The sequence below is a fragment of the Anas platyrhynchos genome, chromosome 9 (assembly GCF_047663525.1).
Source record: "Anas platyrhynchos isolate ZD024472 breed Pekin duck chromosome 9, IASCAAS_PekinDuck_T2T, whole genome shotgun sequence".
Lineage (NCBI taxonomy): Eukaryota > Metazoa > Chordata > Aves > Anseriformes > Anatidae > Anas > Anas platyrhynchos.
The window spans coordinates 9,257,656-9,283,004 of record NC_092595.1 but is presented as its reverse complement, the minus strand read 5'-3'; the positions used below and the strand labels follow the sequence as shown (position 1 = coordinate 9,283,004).

Below are 25,349 nucleotides of genomic sequence, written 5' to 3'. Positions count from 1 at the left end.
AAACCCTCCCTTTTTCCTCCCAACCTCCCTTACCCTATTTCCCAGTGCCACCAATCACCCCCCCCCACCCCCCCCTATTTCCCAGTGCCGACGCGCTGGGCGTGCCCACCCCCCCAATACCCCACCCCCCATATCCCACGTGACCTCCCCATCACGTGCCCGGCGCGCCGGCTCCGAGCCCCTCCCCTTTTTTCCCCCCCCCTCCCCGTGGCGCGCCCGGCCCCTCCCCGCCCCTGCGCGCGGCGCGGCCCGGAAATGGTGGTGGCGGGGCGCCGAGCTGCGGCTGCGTCGGGCCGCGCGCGCTGAAGGAGACTGAAGGTAACGGGCGGGGGCGGGGCGGGCGCGCGCGCGCCGAGAAGGGGGGGGTGGGGGGGGGGGCGCTGCCGGTAACCGGTTCCCGCGCGCGCGCCCCGTTTCCCGCGCGCGCGCCCCGCGCCGCCGGGCCCCGCCGGCGCCACCGCCGCCACCACCACGTGGGCGCCGCCCCGCTGCTGCTGGGGTTCCGCGCACCCCCCCCCCTGTTTCCTTCTTCCTCCTTCCTCCTCCTCCTCCTCTTCCTCCTCCTCCTCCCGGTTCCCCCCCCCCTCCCGGTGTTGTCCCCCCCCCCCACGTGTGTCCCCGCCGCCGCCCCGCCGCGCACGTGCTGCCGCCGCCGGGCCCCGCCGCACGTGGTGCGAGACCCCCCCCCCCTCCTCCTCCTCCTCCTCCCTTCCTCCTCCTCCTCTTCCTCCCCCCTCTCCCTCCGCCGCCTTCCTCCTCCTCCTCCTCCTCCTCCTCCTCTTCCTCCCCGGTGCCGGTGCGCGGCGGGGCCATGGCGGCGGCCGGCAGTGACACGTGTCCTTGGCAGAGGCCGCCGCGGCGGGGGGGAGCGGCCCCGCTGGATGCGGCACCGGGCAGGGCGCCCCCACGCCGAGCCCCTTTCCCCCCTTTTATTTCCCCCCCCCCCTCCCCGTTAAACCACCCCCTCCCGGTACAACCGGGCCCGTTCCGCCGCCGGCCCCTCCCCACCCCCCCTCCTCCGTCCCGCCCGGCTCCAAGATGGTGCCGGAGCCTGGGGCCTGCCCGCAGCACCGGGGACACCGGGACCCCCCCCCCCCATCCCCCTGGGGGGGGCTCACCGGGCTCTACGGGGGGGGCTGAGTCAGGCCCCGCCGCCACCCGGTCGGGCAGGTCCCGGGGCTGCGTCAGCCACCGGCACCGCCAGCCCCGGTGGAACCGGCTCTGAAAGCCCCGCGGCACCGGGGGAGAGCCGGGGCTGGGCACGGGCGCACGGACACGGCCGGGGGGCTGCCAGGGTGGCGGCACCGGCACCGGTGGCCAAGCCTCGGTGGGCACCGAGCCGGTACCGGGAGGCACCGGGGCGAACCGGAGAGCACCGTGGTGGAGGTCGCGGGGTGCCCGTGGGGCTGCTCGCCCCGGGGGGCTCCCCCAAAAACCCTCAGCGGGGGCTTGGCGAGCCCCCGGTGCTGCGGGACCCCCGGTGCCACCTCCTCCCCGTGCACCCCAGCACGGCACCGAAACCTCCCCGGCACCGGGCAGCCGCCGCCACCCCCTCGCCGTGCTCCCGGTGCCGTGTCGGTGCCTGGCACCGGGCAGCACCCAGCCGCCACGTCCCGGCTGCCGGAGCCGTCCCCAAATCCCCCAGCCCGGTGCCGGTGCCGTGCCCGTGGGTGGGGTTTTTGGGTGCTCCGGGGGCTGGCGGCGCTGCACTGCAGCACGCCCGGCCGGCCCGGCACAGCCTCGTGCTCCCGGCGGCCTCTCCGCACGCCGCCAGGGCTGCAGCCTGATTTTTTTATTTTTTATTATTTTTTTTTATTATTGTTATTTTTCCTCCCCCCCCCCTCTTTCCTCCTTTCTCTCCAAGTCACTCGGATGCGAGGTCTCTGCAGGCCCGCTCAGGCGGCCCAGGTTTTTCCCGTGGGGGGGTGAGTACCGAGCTCCGTGCCGGGGGGGGCCCGGCTCACCCCGTCCCCTCCGTGCCTTTGGAGTTCCTTTTTTTTTCCCCCCCCCCGTGCTTTGAGCCCTTCCTCCCCGCTGCTTTTTGGGTGGCCAAGCGCCGCTCTGCCTTTTTCCCGGGGCCGCTTCCCGGGCAGGGGGTGCTCAGCACCCGGGGTGAGCGATGGGGACAGGAGGGGGGCACGGGGGATGCCGAGCCCCCAAACCACAGCGGGATCCATCCCCGGGCTTATGGCTGGGGCTGCCTGCGAAGGCTGTTAAGGGTCCTGCACCCCAAATTCTGGGGGGGCAGCGTGGAGGGGGCCAGGACGCAGGGCCTGAGGATTTGGGGCCGGATCCTGCGTGCGGTGCTGTGCCACTTGTGGGGTTACCAGCAGGCGCCGTGCGGGGTGGCGAGGTGCGCAGCCAGCTCCCCTACCCGCTATGGGGTCCAGGGGACCCCTGCTGTGCCATGGGGCCGGGGGGCACCTCCTCCCCCCCACCTTCCTGCCCGGGCGGCCTTTGCCCTGGGGCGGGGAGCGCGGCACCGGGTGCCAAGTCCCTCCCGGGTCCCGGCCGGCGTGGGGCGGGCAGGGCACGAGGGTGCCAGCCCTATGGGGCCGCGTCCCCGCGGGCAGGAGCGGTGGCGGCGGCGGCGGCGTGGGGACGGGACGGGACGTGGGAGCTGCTCCCTGCCCTCCCCGGTAGGCGTTTTGCGGCGGGGACCCATTGCCACCGGCAGGAACAGGTTGGGCCGGCCGGGGGAAGCGTTTTGTAGGTCAGCCGGGGTGGAGCCGGGCAGGGGCTGGTGTTTGGGGTGCCCCGGTGGCAGCCCCGGTCCCCCCGCAGCCGGGTGGTCACCGGCGGTGGGTGCCTGGTGCTGGGCACTGCCCTCGGCCTCTTGTCACCCCGTGCCCGTGCTGTCGGTACTGGTTTGACCCCCGGAGGGGGTTTAGGGGCTGGGTTTGCCCCCTTTTTATAGGGCCTGGTGCGGATAGGAGGTGCTGAGGGTCTGGTCCTGTGCCCGCAGATAGCGAGGGGACCCTTATGTCCAACCCCATGAAATGAACAAAGCTCCACAGCCCACAGGAGGAGCCCCGACAGCCCCGCACCCTGCCCCTTCTCCCGGACTTCCACAGGTAAAAAAGCCCCTCCGGCAGCTTTTTGGGGTCGGCTCTGCCCTCCCCCTGCTGGGGATATTGGGGCCGTGGTGCCGACCCCGTTCCCTTCCCTGCCTCCCTGCAGTCGACGTTCCCACCCGCTCAGACGGCACCTGTGGTTTTTAACCCGGCACCGACCTCACAAATGAATACGCCTTCCCAGCCGCGACAGGTAAGGGGTTTGCCCCGGGGATTAAGGGATTTAGGGGTTTTGGGGGGGCTCCTCAGCAGCCCGTGCACCTCTCCGGCGACCACAGCGATGCCAGGGGGCACCGGGGGGCACCAGGAGCCCCGCGGGGTCCTTGTGCGTCTGCGAGGGGGGATTGTGCCCCAAATCTCCGTCGTGCTGCTGTGTTTTGGGGTCCCACCCCCCCCTCCCAGCCATGGGGTGCGGGGGGACGGCTGGTGGGGGGGCTCGCAGCGAGTGACCGCTCTTCTCTCTCCTTCCTCCCCGTCCCCCCCAACCCCTCGCTCTCCTCCTCTCTCAGTTTCCAGCGGGGCCTCGTGCTATTCACCAGCAGGTACTAACCCGCCCCCCCCGCATGCTGCACACCCGGCACCGCACGGGAACCCCCCCGGGGAACCAGGGGGGAGCTGCGCCGAGCCCCCCAGGGGGGCAGGCTGGGGATATGGGGTGGGCTCCCTCTCCTTTTGGGGGGTTTCCCTGCGGCGTCTCCGAGCTCTTGCATGCGGCTGTGCCTGCGCTAACCCCAGCTTCTGCCTCTCCCCTCCTCTTCCTCCTCCTCCTCTTCCTCTTCTTCCTCCTCTGTCTCCTTTTGGGGGGGGCTCCCAAATCCGCAGCGCTCCCCGGGGTGTCCCCGTGCCCTGCTGCTGGCCTGTCCCTACCCAAACAGCACCTGGGGGGGTTGTGCCGTGCCCCCAGAGGCTGTGGTGCTGCTGGGACCCCCCCAAGCTGCGTCCTCGAGACCCATGGGGGTGTCTGGATGCGCCCCCCCGGTCCTGCCCGTGTCCGTCCCCCCTTTATGCCCCTCTGGGGGCACCACCTGGGCCTTCATCGGCCTGGGGGGGGGCTGCTGGGGACAGGCCTGGCCACGTCCCCCCTGTGCTGGGGGGGGGGCCAGCAGGGATTTGGGGTGCCCCACAATGAGTGGGTTTGGGACAAAGCAGCACGGTTTGGGACACGGGCACGGGGTGAGGGGCTCCCCGCTGTCCTCTTCGTGCCCGCCACCTCCCCGCACGCACCGACCCCAAACAGGGGGGGGCTCCCCGAGGGGGGGGTCCTGTCCCATCCCGCAGCCCCCCAGCCCCCCCTGGCAGCAGGTAACCGCTCTCTCTCTCTTTCCCCTCTCCCCCGTGCGCTCGCTCTCAGGGCGGATTCAGGTCTCTCCAGGTAACGCTTCCCCCTCACCCTACCCAAAACTGGGGAGGGGACCCCACAACGGCCCCTTCCTCCCCGTGACACCACCCCATAGACGCACAGCACAGCCCCTAAACCCTGCATAACCCCACCGGGAAGAGGAAGAGGAGGAGGAGGAGGGAGGGGGAGGCCGAAGGGGAATAGGGCAGGACTACAGGTCCCGGCAATCCCCGCGAGCGCCGGCCCCGCTGCGAGGCACGCCGGGACCCCAGCGGCTGCGTGCGGCCGTGGCCGGGGCTGCGGGCGCTGCCGGCCCCGTGGGGCTGGGATTGGGGCAGCGCCGGGCATGAGCTGGGGCGGATGGAGCCAGGCGGCCCCCCAGGTACATGGGGGGGGACATGGGGGGGGCGCAGGGAAAGGATCCGTCCCCATAAAGGGGAGCTCAAAGGGTGCTGCCCGCTCCCGATCCCCGCCCGGCGCCGCTCGCCGTGCCCCGGGGTGGGGTTTTATGGGGTCAGGGGGTGCCGGTGCCGCGTCCTGAGGTTGTGCCCCCCCCTTAATTTGTCCCCCCCCCCCCGCAGCATTTCTACCAGAACAGGGCCCAGCCTCCCGCCAGCGCGTCCCGCGTGCAGAGCAACACGACGGCCCGGCCCGGCCCCCCCGCACATGTCTATCCAGCCGCGTCCCAGGTGATGATGATCCCCTCCCAGATCTCCTACACGCCTTCCCAAGGAGCCTACTACATCCCCGGACAGGTGAGGGACGGGGTTTTGGGGTGGGGGGGGGCGCGGGGATGTTGTTTGGGGTTGGAGATGTTCGTTTTGGGGAGCGGTCGGGGTCCCGGGGCTCTCCAAGCACCCTCTGACCCTATTGGGGTGTTCCCATCTCGGCATGGAGGCTGCAGGCGGTGCTGCCCCACAACCCGTTTGGGGTGCCACGGGCAGCCCCCCCATTTGTGGTTTGGGGGTTTTGGGGTCTGCCTGCGTCCTGCGGGGCCATAACCAGCCTTTTCTTCTTGTCCCCTGCTGTAGGGTCGCTCCACCTACGTCGTCCCGACCCAGCAGTACCCGGTGCAGCCCGGCGCCCCTAGTTTTTACCCTGGAGCCAGCCCCACAGAATTTGGGACTTACGGTACGGATTTGGGGGGGGGTTGCTCTGCTCACCACCACTGCTCCGTCCGCAGCACCCTGCCCCTTGGTTCCCCACACCCCCCCAGTTTATGGGCTGAGCACAGACCCCTCCACCCCCCCGGGCTCAGCTCGGTGCCCTCAGTACCCATTAACACCCTACAAACCTTTTTGGGGCGCAGGGGGCGTCCTGCATCTCCCAGCCCAGCCCTAAAAGCCCTGCCTCGCGTCCCACCCCTCCACCCGCCTCCCCCCGTTCCCAAATCGGGGCCGATTAATATTTAACCACGGGCCAGACTTTATCCCTTTGTCCCCCCCCCTCGGCTCCCCGGGAAGGCAGCGAGCACTTGTTGGGATCTCGCCCCCTCCCCAAGCCCCCCAGGAGTGGGGGAGTGGGGTCAGGGGGGTGGCTATGGGGCTGTGGGGCTGTGGGGCTGGGGTCTGGGCAGCGGCTGCTCCGTGCCTGCCCCCTCCCGGAGCCGGGGAGCGGTGTTGGAAGCAGCCCCCCCGTTTTTTTTTTCCTCCCCCCCCCCCCTCTCCCCGCTCGCATGTGGCCGGCCGGGCTGTGACTATATTTAGGCTTGGCCCGTCCCGGGAGGCCCGGCACACACAGAAATGTGAGCCCAGGCCTCCGGCCCGGCCCCGGCACGGCAGCAAAAGCAAAACGGGGTGGAGATGGGGTCCTCCTGAGCCAGGTACGTGCCCGTCCTGCCTCCCCCCGAGACCCCACAGCCCCTCGGAGCGAGGAGGAGGAGGAGGGGGCAGCGCTCAGAGCTGGCTGCGCCTCTGTGCCTGGATCCCGCGGGAGCCCTGGGGTGGTTTTGTCCCCCCGCCTGCATTTTTGGGGTCCCCTCCTTCTTCTGGTTTTGGGGTACGGGGCTTTTTTGGTGTCCCTGCTCCCCCAGCCTGGCCCTGGGGTCCTCCCCACAACCCCACAGCTTCCCCAAGGTGCTGCCCCGGCCACGTGCTGCCTCCTGCCCGTGGGGTCCCCCCAAGCTTCCCTCTCCCTCCCGCTGCCCCCCCAGCAGCTGGGCTGGCCCCAAAGCCCTCCTGGGCAGGGGAGGGGTGCCCGGCACGGGGCTGGGGCATCTCTGAGCGAGCTTTGGGTTCGGCACAGCCGGGAAAGTGCTGGAGCTGGGAGGAGGCCAGGGCCCAGCTGCCCCTGTCCCTCCCCGTGCCGGCGTCCCCGTCGCGGTCGCTCCCTGCCCGGCCCTCCCGTGCTGTGGGGGGGATGCTCGTGGATCCTTTGGGATGGGAGCAGCAGCTTTTTTAGGGGCTGTGCCAAGCCTGGAGCGGGGCCCAGCTCTGCCTCCATCCCCCCGGCAGCGCTATGTGGTCCCAACGGGGTGCCCGAGCCCCCCGGGGCCGGGCTGCGAATGAATGGAGGGTGCGGACGGGGCTGCACGGAGCCGCCCTGGGGCTGCTGCTGCTGGCTCGGGGGAGATAAGGGACGAAGGGACGGGGCAGGAAGGCAGCCAGCCGCCAACCGAGCCGCGGCTCCCGTGCCCGGCCATGGCCCAGCGTCCCGGAGGGGCCGGTGGGCACGCGGCGAGCGCCCGTGGGGCGCGGGCTGGGCGTGGGGGCGGCGCGGGGACGCCGTGCCTCACTCTGCCTCACGGGGAAGGAATTCGGGCGGGCCTGTCGGGCGGGTTGGGGTGAAGCCGAAGCCGGCCCCGATGCTCCCGGGGTTCGCTGGAGGGAGGTGTGGGTTCCCCTTGGCTCTCGGCAGCCCCCCTCGTGTTTTGGGGAGCGGGCTCGGTGTGGCCGGCGGGGCGCAGCCGCTGACGCTCTCCTCTCCTCTCCTCTCCTCCCCGCCAGCAGGGGCTTACTACCCGGCACAGGGGGTGCAGCAATTCCCGGCGGGGGTCCCCACTGCCCAGGTCATCGTGAGCCAGCAGCCGCCGATCCCCCCAAAACGAGAACGCAAAACGGTAAGGGGCCAACGTGGAGACGTTGGACGGGGACGGTGCCGGCGGTGCCGCGCGGGAGGAGCGCAGTGCCGCGGCCCCGTGCCGGGGGGCTCGGCGGGGGCCGGCGACCTTGGGCGTCCCGGCGGGCGGCGTTGTGCTGAGTCACGGCTCCCGGGGGGGCGGGGGTGCCGCGGCTGCCAACTGCTGTCTGCTCCCGGAGATGCCGGCGCTCGGAGGCCTCGCGCGGGGCCTATTTATAGCGGGGAGGCGAGCGGCCGCCCGCCCGGCCCCGTGGTGCAGGCTTGGGGAGGGGGGGGGGAGCAGGGGGTGGTGCCGGGCCCGGGGGTGCTGATGGAGGGGTGTCGGAGCCCCCCCTGGGCTGTGCGCTCCCGCTGGGTGTGTTTGGGGTGGGGAGAGGGAGAGCTTTGGGGTTCCTCTGTGCCCTGAAGTGGGGTCCTGGAGCCGTGCGTCGTGCCCGTGCGCCCCGCAGCGCGGTGCTGCTGTGCCATGGCAAAGCTGTGGCTGTTTGTGGGGTCCCCCAGGCCCTAGAGATAATGCCCAAACCAGTGCTTGGGACACCCCAAAAAGGCTGGGAACATCCCACTGGCTCCATCTGCCTGGCACGGTGTCCTCTGAGGCTCGCCCTGCCCTGTGGTGTCCCTTCCTGCCGGGCATCGGGGCTGGTGTGGTGCTGGATGAGCCTCTGGCCTCTCTGCTCCGAGAAGGGGGTGTCCTGGGGGTGTCAGGCCCAGGGGAAGGGGGGGGCGCTGGGTGCTGTGCCCCCACCCCGCTGACACTTCCCCTCTCTCTGCTCTGACCCCTGGGCAGATCCGGATACGAGACCCCAACCAAGGCGGCAAAGACATCACTGAAGAAATCATGTCCGGAGCGAGGACCTCATCTACCCCCACCCCTCCCCAGGTCAGCGGGCCCCCGTTTCCCCGCTGGGGTGTACGGGAGGTGCCCGGGGCCCCAATTAACACCTCCCTGCTTGCACCCCTAGGCTGGAAGCGGTTTGGAGCCCCAGGCCAACGGAGAGACCCCTCATGTAGCAGTTATTATCCGGCCAGGTACGTGTGTGTGCGCACAGGGGGGGCTGTGCGGGGCGTGCAGCCAGTTCACCCGCGGTCTTTCCCTAAATGTGGGGACCAGCGACCCCACTGTTGGACCCAGAAGAATTTATGGGGGCTGCCTTTGCTCACCCTGAGCATCGAGGGACCCGCGTTGTCCCTGTGCCACCTTTATCAGCTCGGTGTGGGTTGGCACATCCGTCCCTTCCCTTCCCGCTGGGACCTGGAGGGGGTCAGGGCGCAGCGGGGACCAGAGCCCACCCCGTTAACACCCCATCTTTTGCAGATGACCGCCCGAAACCCGCGCTGGTGGTGAGCAAGCCCGTCTCCCTGGAGCCCAGCAAGTCGGCGTCGCCGTCGCCTCCCCCTCCCCTCATCCCCGAGGCGGAGCCCGTGGTGCTCTCGGACGTGACGCTGGTGCCGATGGAGCCCCCCGGGGATGCGGACACTAAAGTGGAGCAGGGCGAGGCGCCGCCCGACCCGCACCAGACGTTTAGCGCCATCACTACAGTGCCAGGGGCCGGGGAGCTGCCCCTCGGGCCCCAGCCCGACACGGACACGGCGGCCGCGGCGCAGGAGGAGGAGGAGGAAGGGGTGGTGGAGGTGGAGGAGGAGGAGGAGGAAGAGGAGGAGGAGGAAGAAGCCGCCGTTCCCCTCCCGGAGCCCACCCCGCAGGCGCCTGTGCCACCCGAGGTGCCACCGGCACCCGTGTCCCCCCCGCTGCCAGCCGTGCCCCCGGTGCCGGCCGCGCCGTCGCCGCCGCCCGTCGTCCCGCAGGCCCCCGAAGCGCCTGCCAAGCCCGCCTCCCCCAGCCCCCCGCCGCCCCGGGAAGAGCCCTGCCCCGAGCCCGGCGCCCCGGAGCCCTCCGCCGAGGCTAACGGGGTTTTAGAGGAGTTACCCGAACCCCTCCCCGAGGCGCCCGTGTGCCAGCCGGTGCCCGGAGCCGGAGCCGTGCCCGTGCCGGAGCCCGTCCCGGTGCCCGCCCCGGCTTCCCCCGTCGCCCAGCCCGAGGAGCTGCCCCTGCCCAACGGGGTGGAGGGCGCCAGCAAAGCGGAGCCGGGCGAGGAGCAGCCCGAATCGGACGTCAGCCCCATCTCGGAGCCCGAGGAGCCGGCCCAGCCCGGCACCCCCACCTCCCCCGTGGCGGAGGAGGAGGAGGAGGAGAGCGAAGGCCCCGCCGAAGCCCAGGAGCGGAGCTCGAGCCCGGCCCCTGCCCCTTCGCAGAGCTTGGAGGCGACCGTGCAAGGTTGAGGATGCTGGGCTGGGGTTGTGGGGTGCCCCAGTGGGGTGCCAGGCACGTGGGGATTGGGTGCCAGGTGGGGGAGAGGGCCGGGGAGCGCACCCAGATGGGGTGCAGGAGCGTGGGGGGGGTATTTGGGGGCGTCCTGGCTCACGAGGGGATGGGGCACGGTGGATGTGTACGGGGTGCCTCAGGTGTGTGGGGTATTGGGGTGTTATTTGAGGCCGTCCCGAGCCATCTGGGGGCGCGGGGAGGATGTGGGATGCGTGCTGTGCACGGGTGGAGACGTGCTTTGGGGGGACCCTGAGATTTATGGGGTGTTCTGCGTGGGTACATGGGAAGCACGCGGGGACCCTGGTGGAAATCGGGGAGCCGTGGGCTTGTGGTGCGGGGGGAAAGATCTTCCCTGTGAGTTTTTATTTTTATTTTTTTTGAAGCGCTCGGCACAGGTGTGTGACTGCTCATGGGGTGCCCTGGGGCTGGGCGGGGGCAGTGATTTATGGGGTGTCTCCGTGCAGAGCACCCTGTGGGGTGCCAGGAGGGGATCGGGCGTCATGGGCGCACCATGCCCAGAGAGGGGTGGAGAGGGGGTGTCACCATAAGGGACACCCTGCACGGGGACAGAGGTGCCACAAAGGGGCCTGGGGGCTAGGGGAGGCTGTGGATGCGGTGCCACAGCAAGGAGGGGGCAGTGGGGTCCCTGTGCACGGTGTGGGGGGGACGTGTAGGGCCAGCAGGGCTGCGGGTGGGCACAGAGCATATTTGGGGCCGGGCTGTGCCATGGAGCAGTGGGACCACGTCCCCATGAGCCCGTTGGTGTTACCGGGGCCTCGCTGGTGCCCTTGGGGTGTTTTTGGGGGGGGACACTACATGGGTGCCCACCCCTCATGGCCCTACATCCCGCCAGTCGCCGTGTCGGTGCCAAAGAAGAAGCGAAGGATGAAGGAGCTGAACAAGAAGGAGGCGGTGGGCGACCTGCTGGATGCCTTCAAGGAGGTGAGCGTCCCCGAGGCACCCGGGGGTGGGGAGGGTGGCCCCCACGTCCCGGCCCCTTCTTCGTGATGAGCTCTGCTTTGTGCCGTCGTGTCTGGGCCACTGATGCTCCGTGATGGTGTTGAGCGTCTGACGGGGCCGGGACGCCCGCTGTGGGATGGAGGGGACGGGGTCGGCCCCGCGGTGTGACCGCTGTCCCTTGCCGTGCAGTCGCAGATCAGTGACAGTGCCTCGGAGGCAGAAAACAAGCCTCCCCCCGCCGCCCCTGCCCGGGAAACGGAGGACACGGCCCCCGCCCGGCCCCAGGAGGAGTCGGAGGAGACGTGGGAAGAGAAGGAGGACAAGCTGGCCCCGGAGAAGGGCAAGGCAGGGGAGCAGAAGTACCGCTACAAGGAAGGTGAGCTGTGCCTCGGCCCCGCGCACCCGCGGGGAGCCAGCACCCGGGGGGCAGCGGTGGGGAGGGTGGCGGGATCCAGCTGCCCGAAACCTCACACGTTCCTCTTGTCTCGTCCCCAAACCTGGCACGGGGTAGGGGACGGAGGGTCCTGTGCAGGAGGCAGGGGGCTGGTGCCATCGGGCTTTGCATCCAACCAAGCAGGCTGGTGCTCACGATTTGCCAGCCCGGGGCAGCTCCGTAGCTGTCGGGGTCCCACCTCGATGCCCCCCAGGGAAGGCACGGGATCGCTTTATGATTTCCCCTTTTTCTCCCTGCCGCAGAGCAATGGAAACCCTTGAACCCCGAGGAGAAGAAACGATACGACCGCGAGTTCCTGCTGGGCTTCCAGTTCATCTTCGCCAGCATGCAGAAACCCGAGGGGCTGCCCCAGATCACCGACGTGGTGCTGGACAAGGTTGGTGCGGTCCTGGGAAGAGGGGTACTGGGGGGGGGGCGGGGGGGGTCGGGTAGGGCTGGGCTGGGCAGGGACCCGCGGCTGTGCCCTGGGCACTGCTACTGGGGGCTCTTTTTCCAGTTCCTTGTCCCGGCGCTGAGGCTGGGGGATGGATCCATCCCGCTCCTCTGCCCCTGGGCATCCTCAGCCCTGTGTACCTTCGCAGGCCAACAAGACCCCGCTGCGGGCGCTCGACCCCATCCGCCTGAGCGGCATGAACTGCAGCCCCGACTTCACCCCCTCCTTCGCCAACCTCGGCCGGCCCGTCATGGGCAACCGGGGCCTGGTGAGTGCCCCCCCTGCTCCTCCTTCCTCCCCCTGTGCCTGTCAGTGATGATCCAGCCGTCGAGCTGCTGTGTCTGGGCCACTGATGTCCGTGATGGAGCTGAGGGTCTGAGCAGGCGCACGGTGGCCGCTCCCGTCCCCGTCCCAAGGGGTTGGAGCAGAGAAATGAGTTTTTTTTGTGATTTTTTTTTTTTTTTTCTCCCCGTGCCAGCCCTCAGGCTTGGGGCCGCGCCGCTCCCAGCAGAGCCAGAGGAAGGAGCCTCGGAAAATCATCGCCACTGTGTCCCTCAACGAGGACGTCAAGCTGAACAAGGCCGAGAAGGCCTGGAAACCCAGCAGCAAGCGTGCCTCCGAGGAGGAGGATCCTGAGAACATCAAGACACAGGTACGGTGTCTGCTGGGAGCCCCCGGTGCCCTCAGGGGGGTGGCATCCCCTCCGGCTGACCCCATTGTCCCCGCAGGAACTGCTCCGCCGCGTCCGCAGCATCCTCAACAAGCTGACGCCCCAGATGTTCCAGCAGCTGATGAAGCAGGTGATGGAGCTGTCCATCGACACCGAGGAGCGGCTCAAGGGCGTCATCGACCTGGTCTTCGAGAAGGCCATCTCGGAGCCAAACTTCTCTGTTGCCTATGCTAACATGTGCCGTTGCCTTATGGGGGTGAGCAGGGCCTGGGGGTCCGGCAGGGGTTTGTGGAGGGGCTGTGGGTGAGGACAGGTTGTTAATGCCTCTGGATGATGGAGAATTCAGCGTTAAGGTGAGGAAAATGGGTGTGAAGCCGGAGGGTTGAGCCCGGAGCCGTGGCACGGAGCTGTAGGATGGATTTTTCCTGCTGGCTGTGGGGGGAAGGCAGCACTCATGCTCCCCGCTCCTCCCGCAGCTCAAAGTGCCCACGACAGACAAGCCCACGGTGACTGTGAATTTCCGCAAGCTGCTGCTCAACCGCTGCCAGAAGGAGTTCGAGAAGGACAAGGACGACGACGAGATCTTTGAGAAGCGGCAGAAGGAGATGGACGACGCCAGCGCCGTGAGTTGGGGCCTGGGCTGGGGGCTGCCACGGCGGGGCTGGGGGCTCTGACCCACCCCCCCCTGTGCCCACCACAGCCCGAGGAGAAGGCCCGCATGAAGGACGAGCTGGAGGAGGCGCGGGACAAGGCCCGGCGGCGGTCCCTGGGCAACATCAAGTTCATCGGCGAGCTCTTCAAGCTGAAGATGCTGACGGAGGCCATCATGCACGACTGCGTGGTGAAGCTGCTGAAAAACCACGACGAGGAGTCTCTCGAGTGCCTTTGCCGCCTGCTTACCACCATCGGCAAGGACTTGGACTTTGAGAAGGCCAAGGTACCCCCTGCCCTGCCCTGCCTTTCCCTGCCTTTCCCTGCCCCCAGGAGCGATGTGACCGTGCCCCTGTCCCCCTGCAGCCCAGGATGGACCAGTACTTCAACCAGATGGAGAAGATCATCAAAGAGAAGAAAACATCATCCCGAATCCGATTTATGCTCCAGGATGTGATCGACCTCAGGCAGGTAAGGCACGGGGCCGGCTGTCCCCTCTGCTGGTGGTGTCCCCTGGGTGCCAGCACCCCGCTGGGGACACGGAGGGGGGGTAGGTGAGCCCCGGAGACACCATGCTACGCCCCGGCCCTTGGGTAGCATGGCAGCGGCAGCGGGCACACAGTGACTGGCAGCTGTTTAATGCAGGGGAGCTCCTCCAACAGAGCCCTCGGGCGCCAAAAGCTGCCACAGTCCGCGGGGAGCTGTGGTGGCTCAGGTGGGCTTCGGGGGCTGGATGGATAGGAACTGGGGGGGACGGCCTCTGAGTGCCCCCTCCCCTCCTCCCCGTCCCTCTGCAGCACAGCTGGGTGCCGCGGCGAGGAGACCAGGGCCCCAAAACCATCGACCAGATCCACAAGGAGGCGGAGATGGAGGAGCATCGGGAACACATCAAAGTGCAGCAGCTGATGTCAAAGGACAAGAGGAGGGGACCGCCCGGGCCGTCCTCCAGCAGTGAGTGCTTGAGCTCTGGGTGCGGGCTGCTCGTCCTGGGCACGGATCGAGGCCGGGCTGTGCCTGACTCCTGTGCCCTCGGTGCCCAGGTGGACGCAGCAGCCTGGTCGCGGATGACGGCTGGAACACGGTGCCCATCAGCAAGGGCAACCGGCCCATCGACACCAGCCGGCTAACCAAGATCACCAAGGTGAGGGCGGCTGATTCAGGCTGGATCCTGCCCCACCCCTGGGCACGGTGCTGGGCTCGCAGCCGACACTCTTCTGCCCCTCTTTCTGCCCACAGCCTGGCTCGATCGACTCCAACAACCAACTCTTTGCGCCGGGAGGGAGGCTGAGCTGGGGCAAAGGCAGCAGCGGGGGGTCAGGCGCCAAGCCGGCCGACTCAGGTAGGAGGTGTGGGGCTGGGACCCTCCCCCCCCTGGCAGTTCCTGCACCCGGGGACGTGCCGAACTCTGAGAACTCCCCTCTTTTCACGCCCAGCATCTGATTCAGGGCGACCGGCCACCAGTACCTTGAACCGCTTCTCGGCGCTCCAGCAGTCCACCCCTGCCGACAGCCTGGAGTCCCGGCGCGTGGTGCAGAGGTGAGCGCGCTGCCCCGTGGGCTGGGGTGGCTGAAACCCCCCCAAATCGGGCAGGGGATGTGCAGACAGCAGGCTCTGCCTAGGCTGGAATCATCCTGCGAGGGCAGTCGAGTCCTCGAGAAGGCACTGGGGAGGGCTGGGGATTGGGGTGAGGCTGCCTGGCCTCGTGTAGCTCCGCGGGTTGGGGTCAGGGCGGGTGGCAGTGCCCCCTCCTCACCTCTCCTCCTTCCTCCTCCCGCCCAGGAGCAGCTCCAGCCGCGACAGGTCAGAAAAGGCCGGGGACAGAGGGGACCGGGAGTCGCGTTCGGAGAAGAGCGGTGACCGCCTGGAGCGCCCCGAGCGGGGAGAGCGGGGTGAGAGGAACAGGTCCGCCCTCACCAAGAGGAGCTTCAGCAAGGAGACGGAGGACAGGAGCAGGGAACGGGAGAAGCAGGGCGGCCCCGAGGCCGTGCGCAAGGCTGCTAGCATGACGGAGGAACGGGACCGGAGCCGAGAGCCCGGTGAGTTGGGGAGGATTTTGGAAAGGTCCTCGGGGTCTGGGTGCAGGGCAGCGCCTGATCCTCGTGCTCCCCGCAGTAAAACAAGAGCCAGCAGCTCCCGCAGCATCGCCCAAGCCCACGCTGTCAGAAGAGGAGCTGGAGAAGAAATCCAAGGCGATCATAGAGGAATATCTGCACATCAATGACATGAAGGTGAGAGCAGCGGGTGGCTGGGCGCAGCACCCTGTGGCTCTGTAGGACGCCGTCCGCTCCCCCGGGTGGTGGTGCTGGGGTGAGGAGGGGGAGCTGGGGGCTGTCACGGGGCGGCGCTGACCCTGCTGTTCCCGCAGGAGGCCCTGCAGTGCGTGCAGGAGCTGGGCAGTCCCTCCTTGCTCTACGTTTTCGTGCGGAACGGCATCGAGTCCACGCTGGAGAGGAGCACGATCTCCCGCGAGCACATGGGCGTGCTGCTGTGCCACCTGGTGAAGGCGGGCACGCTCTCCAAGGAGCAGTACTACAAAGGGTGAGGGAGCCCCAGGCAGCCCCCCTGGCTTTAAATCCATCCCAGAGACCTCGCGAGGCTCCTCCCGGAGGAGGGCACGGAGCCTGCTGGATCCCGGCTGGATCCCAAACCTCCTTCGCCCTGCAGGCTGCGGGAGATCCTGGAGATCGCCGAGGACATGGAGATCGACATCCCGCACATCTGGCTGTACCTGGCCGAGCTCATCACGCCCATCCTGCAGGAGGAAGGCATCCCCATGGAGGAGCTGTTCAGGTGAGGGCTGCGGGGCTTCTTTTGGGGTCCTGGAGGGGATCCCGGGGGCACGTCTAACAGCCCCTGCCGCTTGCGCCCCGCAGGGAGATAACGAAACCCCTGGTGCCCATCGGGAAGGCCACCACGCTGCTGGTTGAGGTGCTGGGCTTGTTGTGCAAGGGCATGGTAAGTGCGGGGTGCTCGTGGGTTTGGGGGCTGGCAGCCTTCCTGGGGGAGGGTTAGCAGGGTTGGGGGTCAAACCCCCCTGCGTCTGGGGGCCTGGCAGTGCCCCTTGGTGCGTCAGGGAGCTGGGGGCAGCTGGTTTTGGGATGGGGAGCAGCAGCACCTGGGGCTGACTCTGGGTTTTGTCGCAGAGCCAGAAGACCGCAGGCAAGCTGTGGCGGGATGGGGGCCTGAGCTGGAAGGAATTCCTGCCCGAGGACCAGGATGTCAACAAATTTGTCACAGAGCAGGTGAGGGGCCGTGTGGGGGACCCCCCGGCCCCGCTGTTCGTGGCGTGGCGTCCCCCTCGTGCCGCCCCCGTGACGGGTTTTCTTCTCTCCCCCTGCTCCCCCAGAAATTGGAGTACACGATGGGGGGGGACAGCTCGGACACGCCGAGCTGCAAGGAGCTGACCTCAGAGGAGCTGTGCAAGCAAATGGACAAACTGCTGAAGGAGAACCCGAACAACCAAAGAATATACGACTGGATCGAGGTCAGGGCTGCGGGCGGGATGCCTGGGGGGCACCCGGGGGCACGCTGGTGGCTCGGCCCCCTCTTACATCCCCCATCTCATCCCTCCCGCAGGCCAACCTGAGCGAGGAGCAGGTCTCATCCAACATGTTTATCAGGGCCCTGATGACATCCGTGTGCCATTCAGCCATCGTCTGTGAGTGGGGCTGGCGCTGGGGCGAGGCGGGGGCCGCCATGGGGGGGGGTCTCTGTGCCCGTCCCTCACCCCCTCTTATCCCGCAGTTGAGAACCCGTACCGCGTCGACGCCACGGTCATCCGCAACCGGGCCAAGCTGCTGCAGAAATACATGCGGGACGAGCAGAAGGAGCTCCAGGCCCTCTACGCCCTGCAGGCCTTGGTGGTGAAGCTGGAGCAGCCTCCCAGTGAGTGGCGGGGGGGGGCAGCGGGCCCGGGGAGGGGGCGGCGGCCACGTCCCTGTCACTATGGGGTGGGTGGGTGTGGATGGTGGCTGGGGAGTGGCACGGATCCTTTTATCCGCCCCCCTCAGACCTGCTGCGGATGTTCTTCGATGCCCTCTATGACGAGGACGTGATCAAGGAGGAGGCCTTCTACAAGTGGGAGTCCAGCAAGGACCTGTTGGAGCAGCAGGGCAAGGGGGTGGCCCTCAAGTCGGTGACGGCCTTCTTCACCTGGCTGCGGGAAGCCGAGGACGAGTCGGACAACAACTGAGAGCCCGTGAGGAGGAGGAGGAGGAGGAGGAGGAAGGGGGGACAGACAGCGGGGGGGGGGGCACCCCCCCGGGTGCAACTCCATCCCCTCCCAGCCCCGACCCCCTGGACTTGCTCTCTCACACTGGGGTCGGGGGTCCCGCTGCGCCCCCCCCCCGCCCTCTTGTTTTATTGCTCCTCTCCCTCCTCCCCCCGCCCCAGTTCCGTACTGGTTCCGTACTGGTTTGTCACGGTGATAACGGATGGATGCTGACGGAGGTGGGTGGCACTGGGGGGCTGCTCCGGGGCCCTCCTTTTACCCCCCCCCCCTCCTCCCAGCACGGGCACCATGGGGCACCGGGAGCGGGGCCGAGCACCCCCAGGCTCACGTCACGGGGAGGGGGGACGGGACGGGGACACGCTCACCCCCCCCTCCTCTCCCTCCTCCTCTTCCTCCTCCCCACCTCTTGCTGAAATATAGAGATATATATATATATAAACTTATTAAATTTGGTTTGGGGACAGGAGTGTGATTTCTCCCCCCTCCCCTGTCCCCCCCTATTCCTCCATCACTGCCTGGAGCCCCCCCCCCCTCCAAAGGTTTTTTATTTTAAATAGAAATCATTCCCCCCCCCGCCCCAGCTCCTGCTATGACACCTGGGGAGGGTGCTGGGGAGGAGGGGGGGGGCGAACCCCTTCCCTCGGGGCCAGGCTGAGTCCCTGCCCCCCCCCCAGAGCCCCCAGCCCCCCCTCCAAAACGTTCAAGGCCACAATTGGGCAAGCGACGGGGCGGCCCCGCATCCGCGTCCCCTGTATTTATAGAGCGCCGGATGTGACGAGCCGCACGTGTAATTATTAAAACAAGGATTCAATTACTGGTCACGTGAATTTGTAAATAATTATTTTTTTTTTTTTGCCTTTTTTTTTTTCTTTTTTTTTCTTTTTTTTTTTTTTTCTTTATGGAGTATTTAATTGAAGATTTAAAAAAAAAAAAAAAAAAAGGCATCTTTTCACCTTAAAAACTGGAAATAAAAGAACATTGCTAAATAACGCCCCCGTGTGCCGCTGTTGCCGCCCGGCCCTGTGCCCCTCTTGTCCCGTGTCCCTTGGCCCTTGGGCTGGCAGGGGGGGGGTGCCAGGCAGGGGCACCCCGAGGCAGACGGTAGGTACCCCCCCGGGATGGGAGGGAAGGGGCACTCGGCTCTCCGGTGTTTGGGTGTCCCCCCGTGTCCTCCTCCTTGCCACCTCTGTGGTGTTGGGAATGGGGAAATTGTCCCTAAATGTCCCTTTTCTTGTCCCTTTTCTTGGGTTCTGGGTAGTGGTGGGGTTGTGCCAGCGTTTGGGCATGAGATGGAAAGGGATGGAGGGATGGAAGGATGGATGGTGGAGGGATAAAGCCCTTGGGGGATTTGGTTTTGGCACTGTCCTGGTTGTCTTGGTGCTGTGATGGAATTGGGGACAGGGTTTTTGGGGCCTGATCCCTTTTGTGGGTGCTTGTAGGGTGTCCTGGGGCTTGGGGCTGCCCGTCCTGGCGTTGGGCTGCCCGTGCTGAGTCACCCTGGCCCTAGCCCAGCGTGCCCGGAGCATTCACCAGCGTCTGCTCCCCACATCGCAGCCTGAGCCGCAGCCCTGGCAGCGCTCGTGCTGGGAAATATTTGGCAGGGAGAGGCCAAGAGATCCCCTGGGGGGGTCCCTACCCCCCAGCTCCCCTTGAAAGCGGGGTACTCCCCAATCTGCTCCTGTGCCCTGCTCGCCGGGGTGCCGCGGTGCCCGTGCCAGGGTGAAGGTGCCATCAGTAGGTTCCAGAGTGAACAGCCCTGGGGCCAGCACCAGCCTGCCCCAAAGCACCCAGCTCCCCTGCTGCAGGTGCCCCTTCTCCTTAGGGTGCTGCCACCAAAATCCCCCCCCATGCCCTACAGCAGGGGCTGCTCCTCGCTCTGGGGGGGCTGCGCTGCCCCCAGCCTGGATATTTTTTTTAGGGGGGTGTTGCTGGAGGGTCCCTCCTGCTGCCCTGGGGGGCTCAGAGCGCTCTGGCCCCATGCAGGGAGAGGTGAGGGGGGTCCGGGTGTCCCTTTTTTGGGGGGGGTCCAGGGGTCCTGGGGGCGGGTCCCGGTGTCCCTGGGGGGTCCCCAGCCCCAGCCCGAGGCCGGCCGGGCGCTGTCCGCGGTGCTGGCACGGCGCTCTCCGCGGTGCCCGGCCTTCCTCCCCTCCTCCTCCTCCTCCTCCTCCTCCTCCTCAGCCCCCTCCTCTTCCTCCGCCCGTTCCCCCCCTTCCTTCCTCCCCCTCTTCCTCTTCCTCCAGCCCCCCTCTTCCTCCATCCTCCCCTCCTGCCTTCAGCCCCCCGCTCCCCTCTCTCTCTCTCTCTCTCTCCTCTTCCTCCCAGCCTTCCTCCCCTCTCCCCTCTCCTCCTCCCCCACCCCTCCCCATCCATCCCCCGGCCTTCCTCTCCCCTCCCTCCCTCTCTCCCCATCCTCCTCCTCTTCCTCCCCACCTCCCTCCCTCCTCCTCCTCCTCCTCCTCTTCCTCCCCCAGCAGTGACGTCTCTGGACGTGCCCGTTCCCCGGCCCGGCGCAGGCACCGCTCGGGGCTCCCGCACCTCCGGGGGGGGGGTCCCTCAGTCCAGCACCTCCCTGGAGGGGGGGGGTTCCGCACCGGCAGCACCGTCCGGGGGGCGCGGACCCCGCCCGGGGGCCGCCCATGCGGCCGGGGGGCGATGCGGGCGGCGAGGAGCCGGCGGTAGCGCCCGCACCGGGGCCCCCCCGGGAGCATGGGCTGCATCGGCTCCAAAACCACCATCGGTGGGTGAGCGGGGCCGGGGGGGGGCGTGGGGGGGAGAGGGGGTTACGGGGAGGGTGGTTTTGGGGAGATCCAGGGGGTGATGGGGTGGTGCGGGGGGGTTATTGTGGGGTTTTGGGGGCGCAGAGGGTTGGGGTGCTTGGGGATATGGGGGGGGATGGGGGGAGTTTGAGCGTGCTGGGGGGGGTGGGTGGATGGAGGGGGTGGGGGCTGTGGAGGTCTGGGGGGGTTGGGGCCTTGGGGTGCTGCTTATGGGGAGTGGGGGGGGTGGGAAGGGGCTGGGGGGGTGTTTAGGGGCCTGTTGGGGTGTGGGGGGCTGTGAGGGATGAGGGGGTTTGTGGGTGTCTACGGGGGATGCGGGGTGCCCTGGTGGTGCTGTGGGGGTGCTGCTGGGGGGGTGGGGGGCGGTGGGTGGCCGCGGGGCCGTGCAGTGATCCCAGCCTGTACTGGGGGCTGGTGCCTGTGGGGGCTGTGTTGGTGCTGGGGGGGGCGATGCTGGGGTGTCCCAGGGGTGCCCCTGCCCACACCGGTGCCATGGTGATGCTGTTGGCAGCTTCCCCAGGAGCCAGGGGCTGCCCCCTGATGGGGATTTGGGGGGTGTGATCCCCCCATATCCCCCAATATCCCACCCCATGGCCAGTTGACATCAGCTGGGCCCACCTCGGTGTGGGGGGATGAGGGTCCATGGGGCTGTCCTGCACCATCCCCCAGGGGGCTGCAGGGACATGGGGACCCTCCCCGGCCCCAGCAGTGGGGGACCCAATGCAGGAGGGGGAGGGCACCCCTCTCAGGTGTTTTTGGGCTGTTGGGATGGAGCACAGGTGTCCGTGCTCTTATCTGCTCCCCTCCTGTGCTGGGATGGGGAATTGGAGGCGGTGCAGGAGCACCAACCCCCTCCCCATACCCAATGCTTGGCCCAGGCCCTAAACCCTTCCCAAAACCCCCCTTGCCTACCTTGGCCCTATCCTGGGGCACCCTGCCATGTCCCCCTGTTGGCACTGGGTGCCACCGCTTGCTCCCCATCCCATCCTCATCCCATCCCCATCCCACCCCCATCGGGTGCGCACAGCCCGAGCTGTGCCCGCCGCTGGGGTTTGCTCCCAACACCTCTGCCAAGCCGGGACGTGCGCCCGGTGCCGGTGCCAGGCGGGTGCCGCGCGTTACCGCTGACACAGGCGCTCCAGCTGCCTGGGCGTGAGTCACCCGCACCGCAGCGCCGCGGGGGGAAGGAAGGATCCCTGCCACGAGTTGTGTCCGGTCTCATGTGGGGCGAGGGATGGCTGCCCCAGGGAGCCCGCCCGGAGCCTCCATCCTGCCAGGGATGGAGGTGCTGAGGCCGCCCCGGTTCTCCCTGCAGTGGCCGTGGACACCACCCTGTGCGTGGAGTGGAAGGAGGTGAAAGCGCTGTCGCCGCTGCGTGCTGCCCGGCCGGCCCCGCTGCCCCGCCTGCTGCGCCAGGCCTCCTTCGACAGCCAGGACTTCCTCGAGGTACCGCTGAGCCGTGCTGAGCCGTGCCGGGGCGCACGGCCCCACTGAGTGCAGGGGGCCCCGCTGCCTGCCTGCCCTGCCTGGCCCTGCCAGCGCGCAGCCGGCGCCGGGGCTGCTCTGACGTCAGCCCCGAGCCGGGCTGTATCCTGGGAGAAATCAGTCCACGGCGCCGCGTTGCCATGGCAATTCAATTTGTTGCGCGCCTCCAAATCCCGCATCGCTTCCCCACGGCCGTGGGCTCGCCGATGGGAAGCGGGGACCCGCAGTGGGGCGCCCCGGCACGGCGGGCACCGGGGAGCCTGGCACAGGCGGCCTTGCACAAGAGTGTGTGTGTGTGTGTGAGCTGGGGGGCACCATCGGCTGCACCATTTGGCGTGCACACGTGTGTAGCTGCATGCGTGCACGGTGAGCGCACGTTTGTGTGTGCACAATGTGTGTGTGCAGTGCTTGTGCACGAGGAGTGTGCACGGAGAGCACACGAGGGTGCGGTGAGTGCAGGGTGGACCTGGCTGCAGCGAGTGCCGGGGGGTGTGTGCAGGCACAGGGGTGCACGGGGTGTGTTTGTGCACATACGTGGTGATGTGCGCGGGCACACGTGCAAGTTCGTGCACTGAAAGCCTTTGTGCTGTGTGTGTGTAAGGATGCAAGTGTGCACAGCACGTGTGTGCACTAACACGGCTCGCACACACAGCTGGTGGTGGGATGTACCCGTGGTGAGGGTGCTCTGCCCCCCCCGGGCTGTTGGCACTTGGCACACACGGGGCCGTGACACCGTGCCTGTCCCCGCAGGTCAATGTTGAAGACACTGTCGAGATGCTGCCCAAGTCGCGGCGCGCGCTGACCATCCAGGAGATCGCTGCCCTGGCCCGCTCCTCGCTGCACGGTAACTGCTGGGGGGGGCCAGGTGTTGTACAGGGATGGGGGGGAGACCGGGGAGGGAGGGCGGTGGGGTCCCCGTGGTGCTGACGCGGCGGCGCCCCAGGCATCTCGCAGGTGGTGAAGGAGCACGTGACGAAGCCGACGGCCATGGCGCAGGGCCGCGTCGCCCACCTCATCGAGTGGAAGGGCTGGTGCAAGCCCGTGGAGCCACCCGCCGCCCTGGAGAGCGCCTTCAGCTCCTACTGCCACCTGAGCGAGGGCGAGCAGGAGGCGCGCTTCGCCGCAGGTGGGCACCGCGCGGGGTCCCCGCGTCCCCACCCGTCCCTTTGTCCGTCCATCCATCCCATGGGGAGCTGTGCCCCATCCCGGTGGGCCATCCCTACCGTTCCCCGTCCCTGCTGTGCTGATTTGTGTCCCTGCTGAGCCCACGGGGGGGGTTGGTGACACCCCCGGGGTGACTGCGCTGTCCTTGCCAGGCGTAGCGGAGCAGTTTGCCATCGCCGAGGCCAAGCTGCGCGCCTGGTCCTCGGTGGACGGGGACGACTCCAACGACGAGTCCTACGACGAGGACTTCATGCCCTCCACGGAGAGCTCCCAGCCGACCGGTGAGTGCCTCGGGGACCCGTGGGGACAGTGACCTGCGCCGTGTGGTGGGAGGGAGCGGGGTGCCTGGGTGCGCTTCCCACCCCGGTGACCCCCTTAGGGCACCGTGCCCTGTGCCGGCACGTCCCCGTGCCATGCACCGAGCTCTCTGCGGGCAAAGGGGGCACCGTCCCCATGGTGTCACCGTGTGGGGGGGTGGCTCTTACTGGAATGGCACCGGGGCTGACCCCTGCTCCCCACAGAGCTGTCCGGCTCGGTGCCCGCCAGCGCGCTGCTGCGAGACCTCCTGCAGGGCCACCTGTGCCAGCTGGGCGTGCGGCACGGCTCCTGCGAGCCCGAGAGCGACTCCTCGCACACCCTGTCCCCCGAGACCCTCTGCTCCAGCCTCTGCAGCCTGGAGATGGTGTCGCCCTCCGAACTCACTGCCAAACTGCTGGGCTCCCTGGGGGGTGAGGACCTGCTGCTGCCCAAGCTGCCCCCCCCGGCCAGCCAAAGTGCCTTGCGGGGCCTGGCACGGCTCCGGTGCCAGGACTCCCTGTACCCCGTGTCCTACGCCGAGGCTTGCCTCTCGCCCGCCGAGGACGAGGTGGTGCTGAGCAAGGACTTCCCGCTCTGCCGGAAAGTCTCCGACGTCGCCTCCTCCGGGGTGGTGTCGCTGGAGGAGGAGGAGGAGGAGGCCGAGGAGCCGTGAGGCCCCCCCGGGGACCCTGCCTCTCCCGCCGGGGCACCGGCCCCCCTGCCACCGCGCCCCGGCCCAGCTCCGTGCTGGGCGAGGGACGGGTCCTGCTGCGGCTCCTTGCGCTAGCAGGGTGCTGGGGGGGACAGAGGGGTGCCCCCCCTTCAGTGTGCACCCCCGGCCGCACTCGTCCACCTCTCTCTGCCCTCATCTGTTTGTTTTTTGCATGAGAACCAGGGAGGGACTGCGTGCGCAAGGGCTCGGGGGTCAGCCCCCCACCCAATGCCCCGGCGTGCCCCCTCCGTGCCCCCCCAAGACTGACGGGACCTGAATTTGTGGGGGCTGGCTGTTCGCATGCTCCCCCCTTCGCCGCTCCAGGCTCCCCTTTTTGGGCACAGAGCACCCCCAGTTGTCACAGCTGAACCTCTCTGGGCAGCCCCCGGTGCCCCTGCCCTGCGCCCGCACCCTGGGCTGGCAGCAGTGGGACTGCGGAGGGGGAATTTGGGGAGCAGGGGGCTTTTGTCCTCGCCCCCCACTGGCTTTTATTGGACCGAGTTTTATACTGTGAACTGCTGCCTCGGGGCGGGGGGCTGCTGTGGGGCCGGGGGGGCCGTGGATGCGCCGCAGTGCTGGGGCTCTCTCGACTTTTGTACGCGCGTGGGGCCGGCACGGGGAGGTTGTGGGTGGGGGCCGGGTGGGCACGGCCCCCCCAGGCTGGGTGCTGGGTGGCCACCAGCGACAGCACCCCACAGCCAGCCCCAAAGCGGGCACACGCCGGGGGGCTCAGTGTCCAGGGCCCCCCAGGTCTGCCGTGGGCCAACCTGGGGTGCATGGGGGGGGTGAGCAGCAGGTCTCGGGGCCGACGTCCCCATCCCCAGGTCACTCACCCCTAGCAGGGAACCAAGTGCCTACATGAAGGGCAACCGGCCCCCCCTCTGGCACGGGGCCCCCCCCAGGTGTCTGGGCGCACCGTTTGGGGAAGGAATGCCAGTTTTTGCCAACGCTTGCCCCCCCTCCTTCCTGCATGGCACGTGTTCTCGTGGGGCTGCTCGCCCGCTGCATGCCACCCCTTGCCCGGCCACGGTGTCCCCCCCCCTGCACCCCCAGCCCCTCTCCCTCCACGTGCCCTCACTCCCGCACCACCAACCCCCCCCACTGCTGCCCTATGCCACCCCGTCCCCACCGTGGGGTCCCCACCCCTGCACGGCCAACCTGCCAGGGGGCGCAGGGGCTGGCCGCCACGCTGAGTGGCTCCCTGCCATCGGGCCAGCAATGGCACCGTGTCCCCACCCTGTTTGGGGACAGCAGCCACCCAGCAGGCCGATCCAGGAGTCGTGGCCCCAAACCCACCCTGGGATGGGGGAAGAGGGGTGTGGGGGCTTCGCTCGGTGCGCGCATCGCTCCCCGCAGATGTGTGTGGAGCAGTGCTCGGGTACGCGTGTGCACGAGCACATGGGTGTGCGTGCATGAACACGTGTGTGCCTGCACGTGTGTCACATGTGTGTGCACACCGGAACGTACCCACGGGGTGCCAGGGGCCATGGGCGCTGCCCCAGCCCCGTGCCATGGTTCCCACGGGTGCCTGCCCCCCAGCACCCCCGCCTCCGTCCCGCCAGGCCTCCAATAAAGTCAGTGGTGTGAGCGCTGCACCGGCTGCCTCTCCTTGCGGGTGGGGGGCACCTGGTTCCCTGGGGGGGGCCCCGCTGGGGGTGGCGGGGTGGCGGTGACAACGGCACGTCCCCTGCGTGTCCCCCC

At 68.4% G+C, this 25,349-nt stretch overlaps 3 protein-coding genes and 2 non-coding genes across 17 annotated transcripts in view; 4 read left to right on the top strand and 1 right to left on the bottom strand.

The window, feature by feature from the left end:
• LOC113844454 (mitochondrial ubiquitin ligase activator of nfkb 1-A) overlaps positions 1-25,189 on the bottom strand; it is a 42,448-nt gene extending 17,259 nt beyond the window's left edge. The window contains exon 1 of the mRNA XM_072042471.1: positions 25,186-25,189. The gene's annotated coding sequence lies outside the window, so the exon portion shown is untranslated. The remainder of the gene's footprint in view (positions 1-25,185) is intronic.
• EIF4G1 (eukaryotic translation initiation factor 4 gamma 1) lies at positions 187-18,032 on the top strand. 13 transcript variants are annotated; one of them, XM_038183666.2, is made up of 35 exons: positions 239-318; positions 1,865-1,925; positions 2,966-3,074; positions 3,181-3,267; positions 3,584-3,616; positions 4,426-4,446; positions 4,995-5,168; positions 5,445-5,544; positions 7,359-7,471; positions 8,279-8,371; positions 8,454-8,520; positions 8,807-9,766; positions 10,668-10,756; positions 10,964-11,150; positions 11,471-11,604; positions 11,792-11,929; positions 12,140-12,313; positions 12,390-12,587; positions 12,808-12,954; positions 13,032-13,268; positions 13,349-13,453; positions 13,780-13,933; positions 14,023-14,123; positions 14,219-14,321; positions 14,416-14,518; positions 14,762-15,018; positions 15,095-15,210; positions 15,348-15,520; positions 15,647-15,772; positions 15,856-15,937; positions 16,126-16,224; positions 16,329-16,466; positions 16,559-16,640; positions 16,727-16,867; positions 16,993-18,032. In XM_038183666.2, the coding sequence occupies exons 3-35, from the start codon at positions 3,000-3,002 to the stop codon at positions 17,172-17,174; spliced, it is 4,989 nt and encodes a 1,662-aa protein (XP_038039594.2). In that variant the 5' UTR covers positions 239-318; positions 1,865-1,925; positions 2,966-2,999; the 3' UTR covers positions 17,175-18,032. The 13 variants fall into 13 exon arrangements, with proteins under 13 accessions (XP_038039597.2, XP_038039599.2, XP_038039598.2 ...); XM_038183669.2 differs by lacking the exon at positions 1,865-1,925 and having other exon boundaries at positions 187-318; positions 7,362-7,471; XM_038183671.2 differs by lacking the exon at positions 1,865-1,925 and having other exon boundaries at positions 187-318; positions 11,810-11,929.
• On the top strand, positions 10,814-10,891 carry LOC113844649 (small nucleolar RNA SNORD66). The gene has a single exon (XR_003499363.3). It is a non-coding gene; the product is annotated as a small nucleolar RNA SNORD66 (small nucleolar RNA).
• Positions 11,968-12,044, top strand: LOC113844650 (small nucleolar RNA SNORD66). The gene has a single exon (XR_003499364.3). It is a non-coding gene; the product is annotated as a small nucleolar RNA SNORD66 (small nucleolar RNA).
• Positions 19,589-25,243, top strand: FAM131A (family with sequence similarity 131 member A). Its single transcript, XM_038183699.2, is given in 7 exon segments — positions 19,589-19,905; positions 19,907-19,950; positions 21,306-21,436; positions 22,226-22,319; positions 22,419-22,601; positions 22,792-22,920; positions 23,161-25,243. Coding segments are annotated over 7 exon segments (1,086 nt in total). The 5' UTR covers positions 19,589-19,849; the 3' UTR covers positions 23,610-25,243.
• Positions 25,244-25,349: the final 106 nt, after the last annotated feature.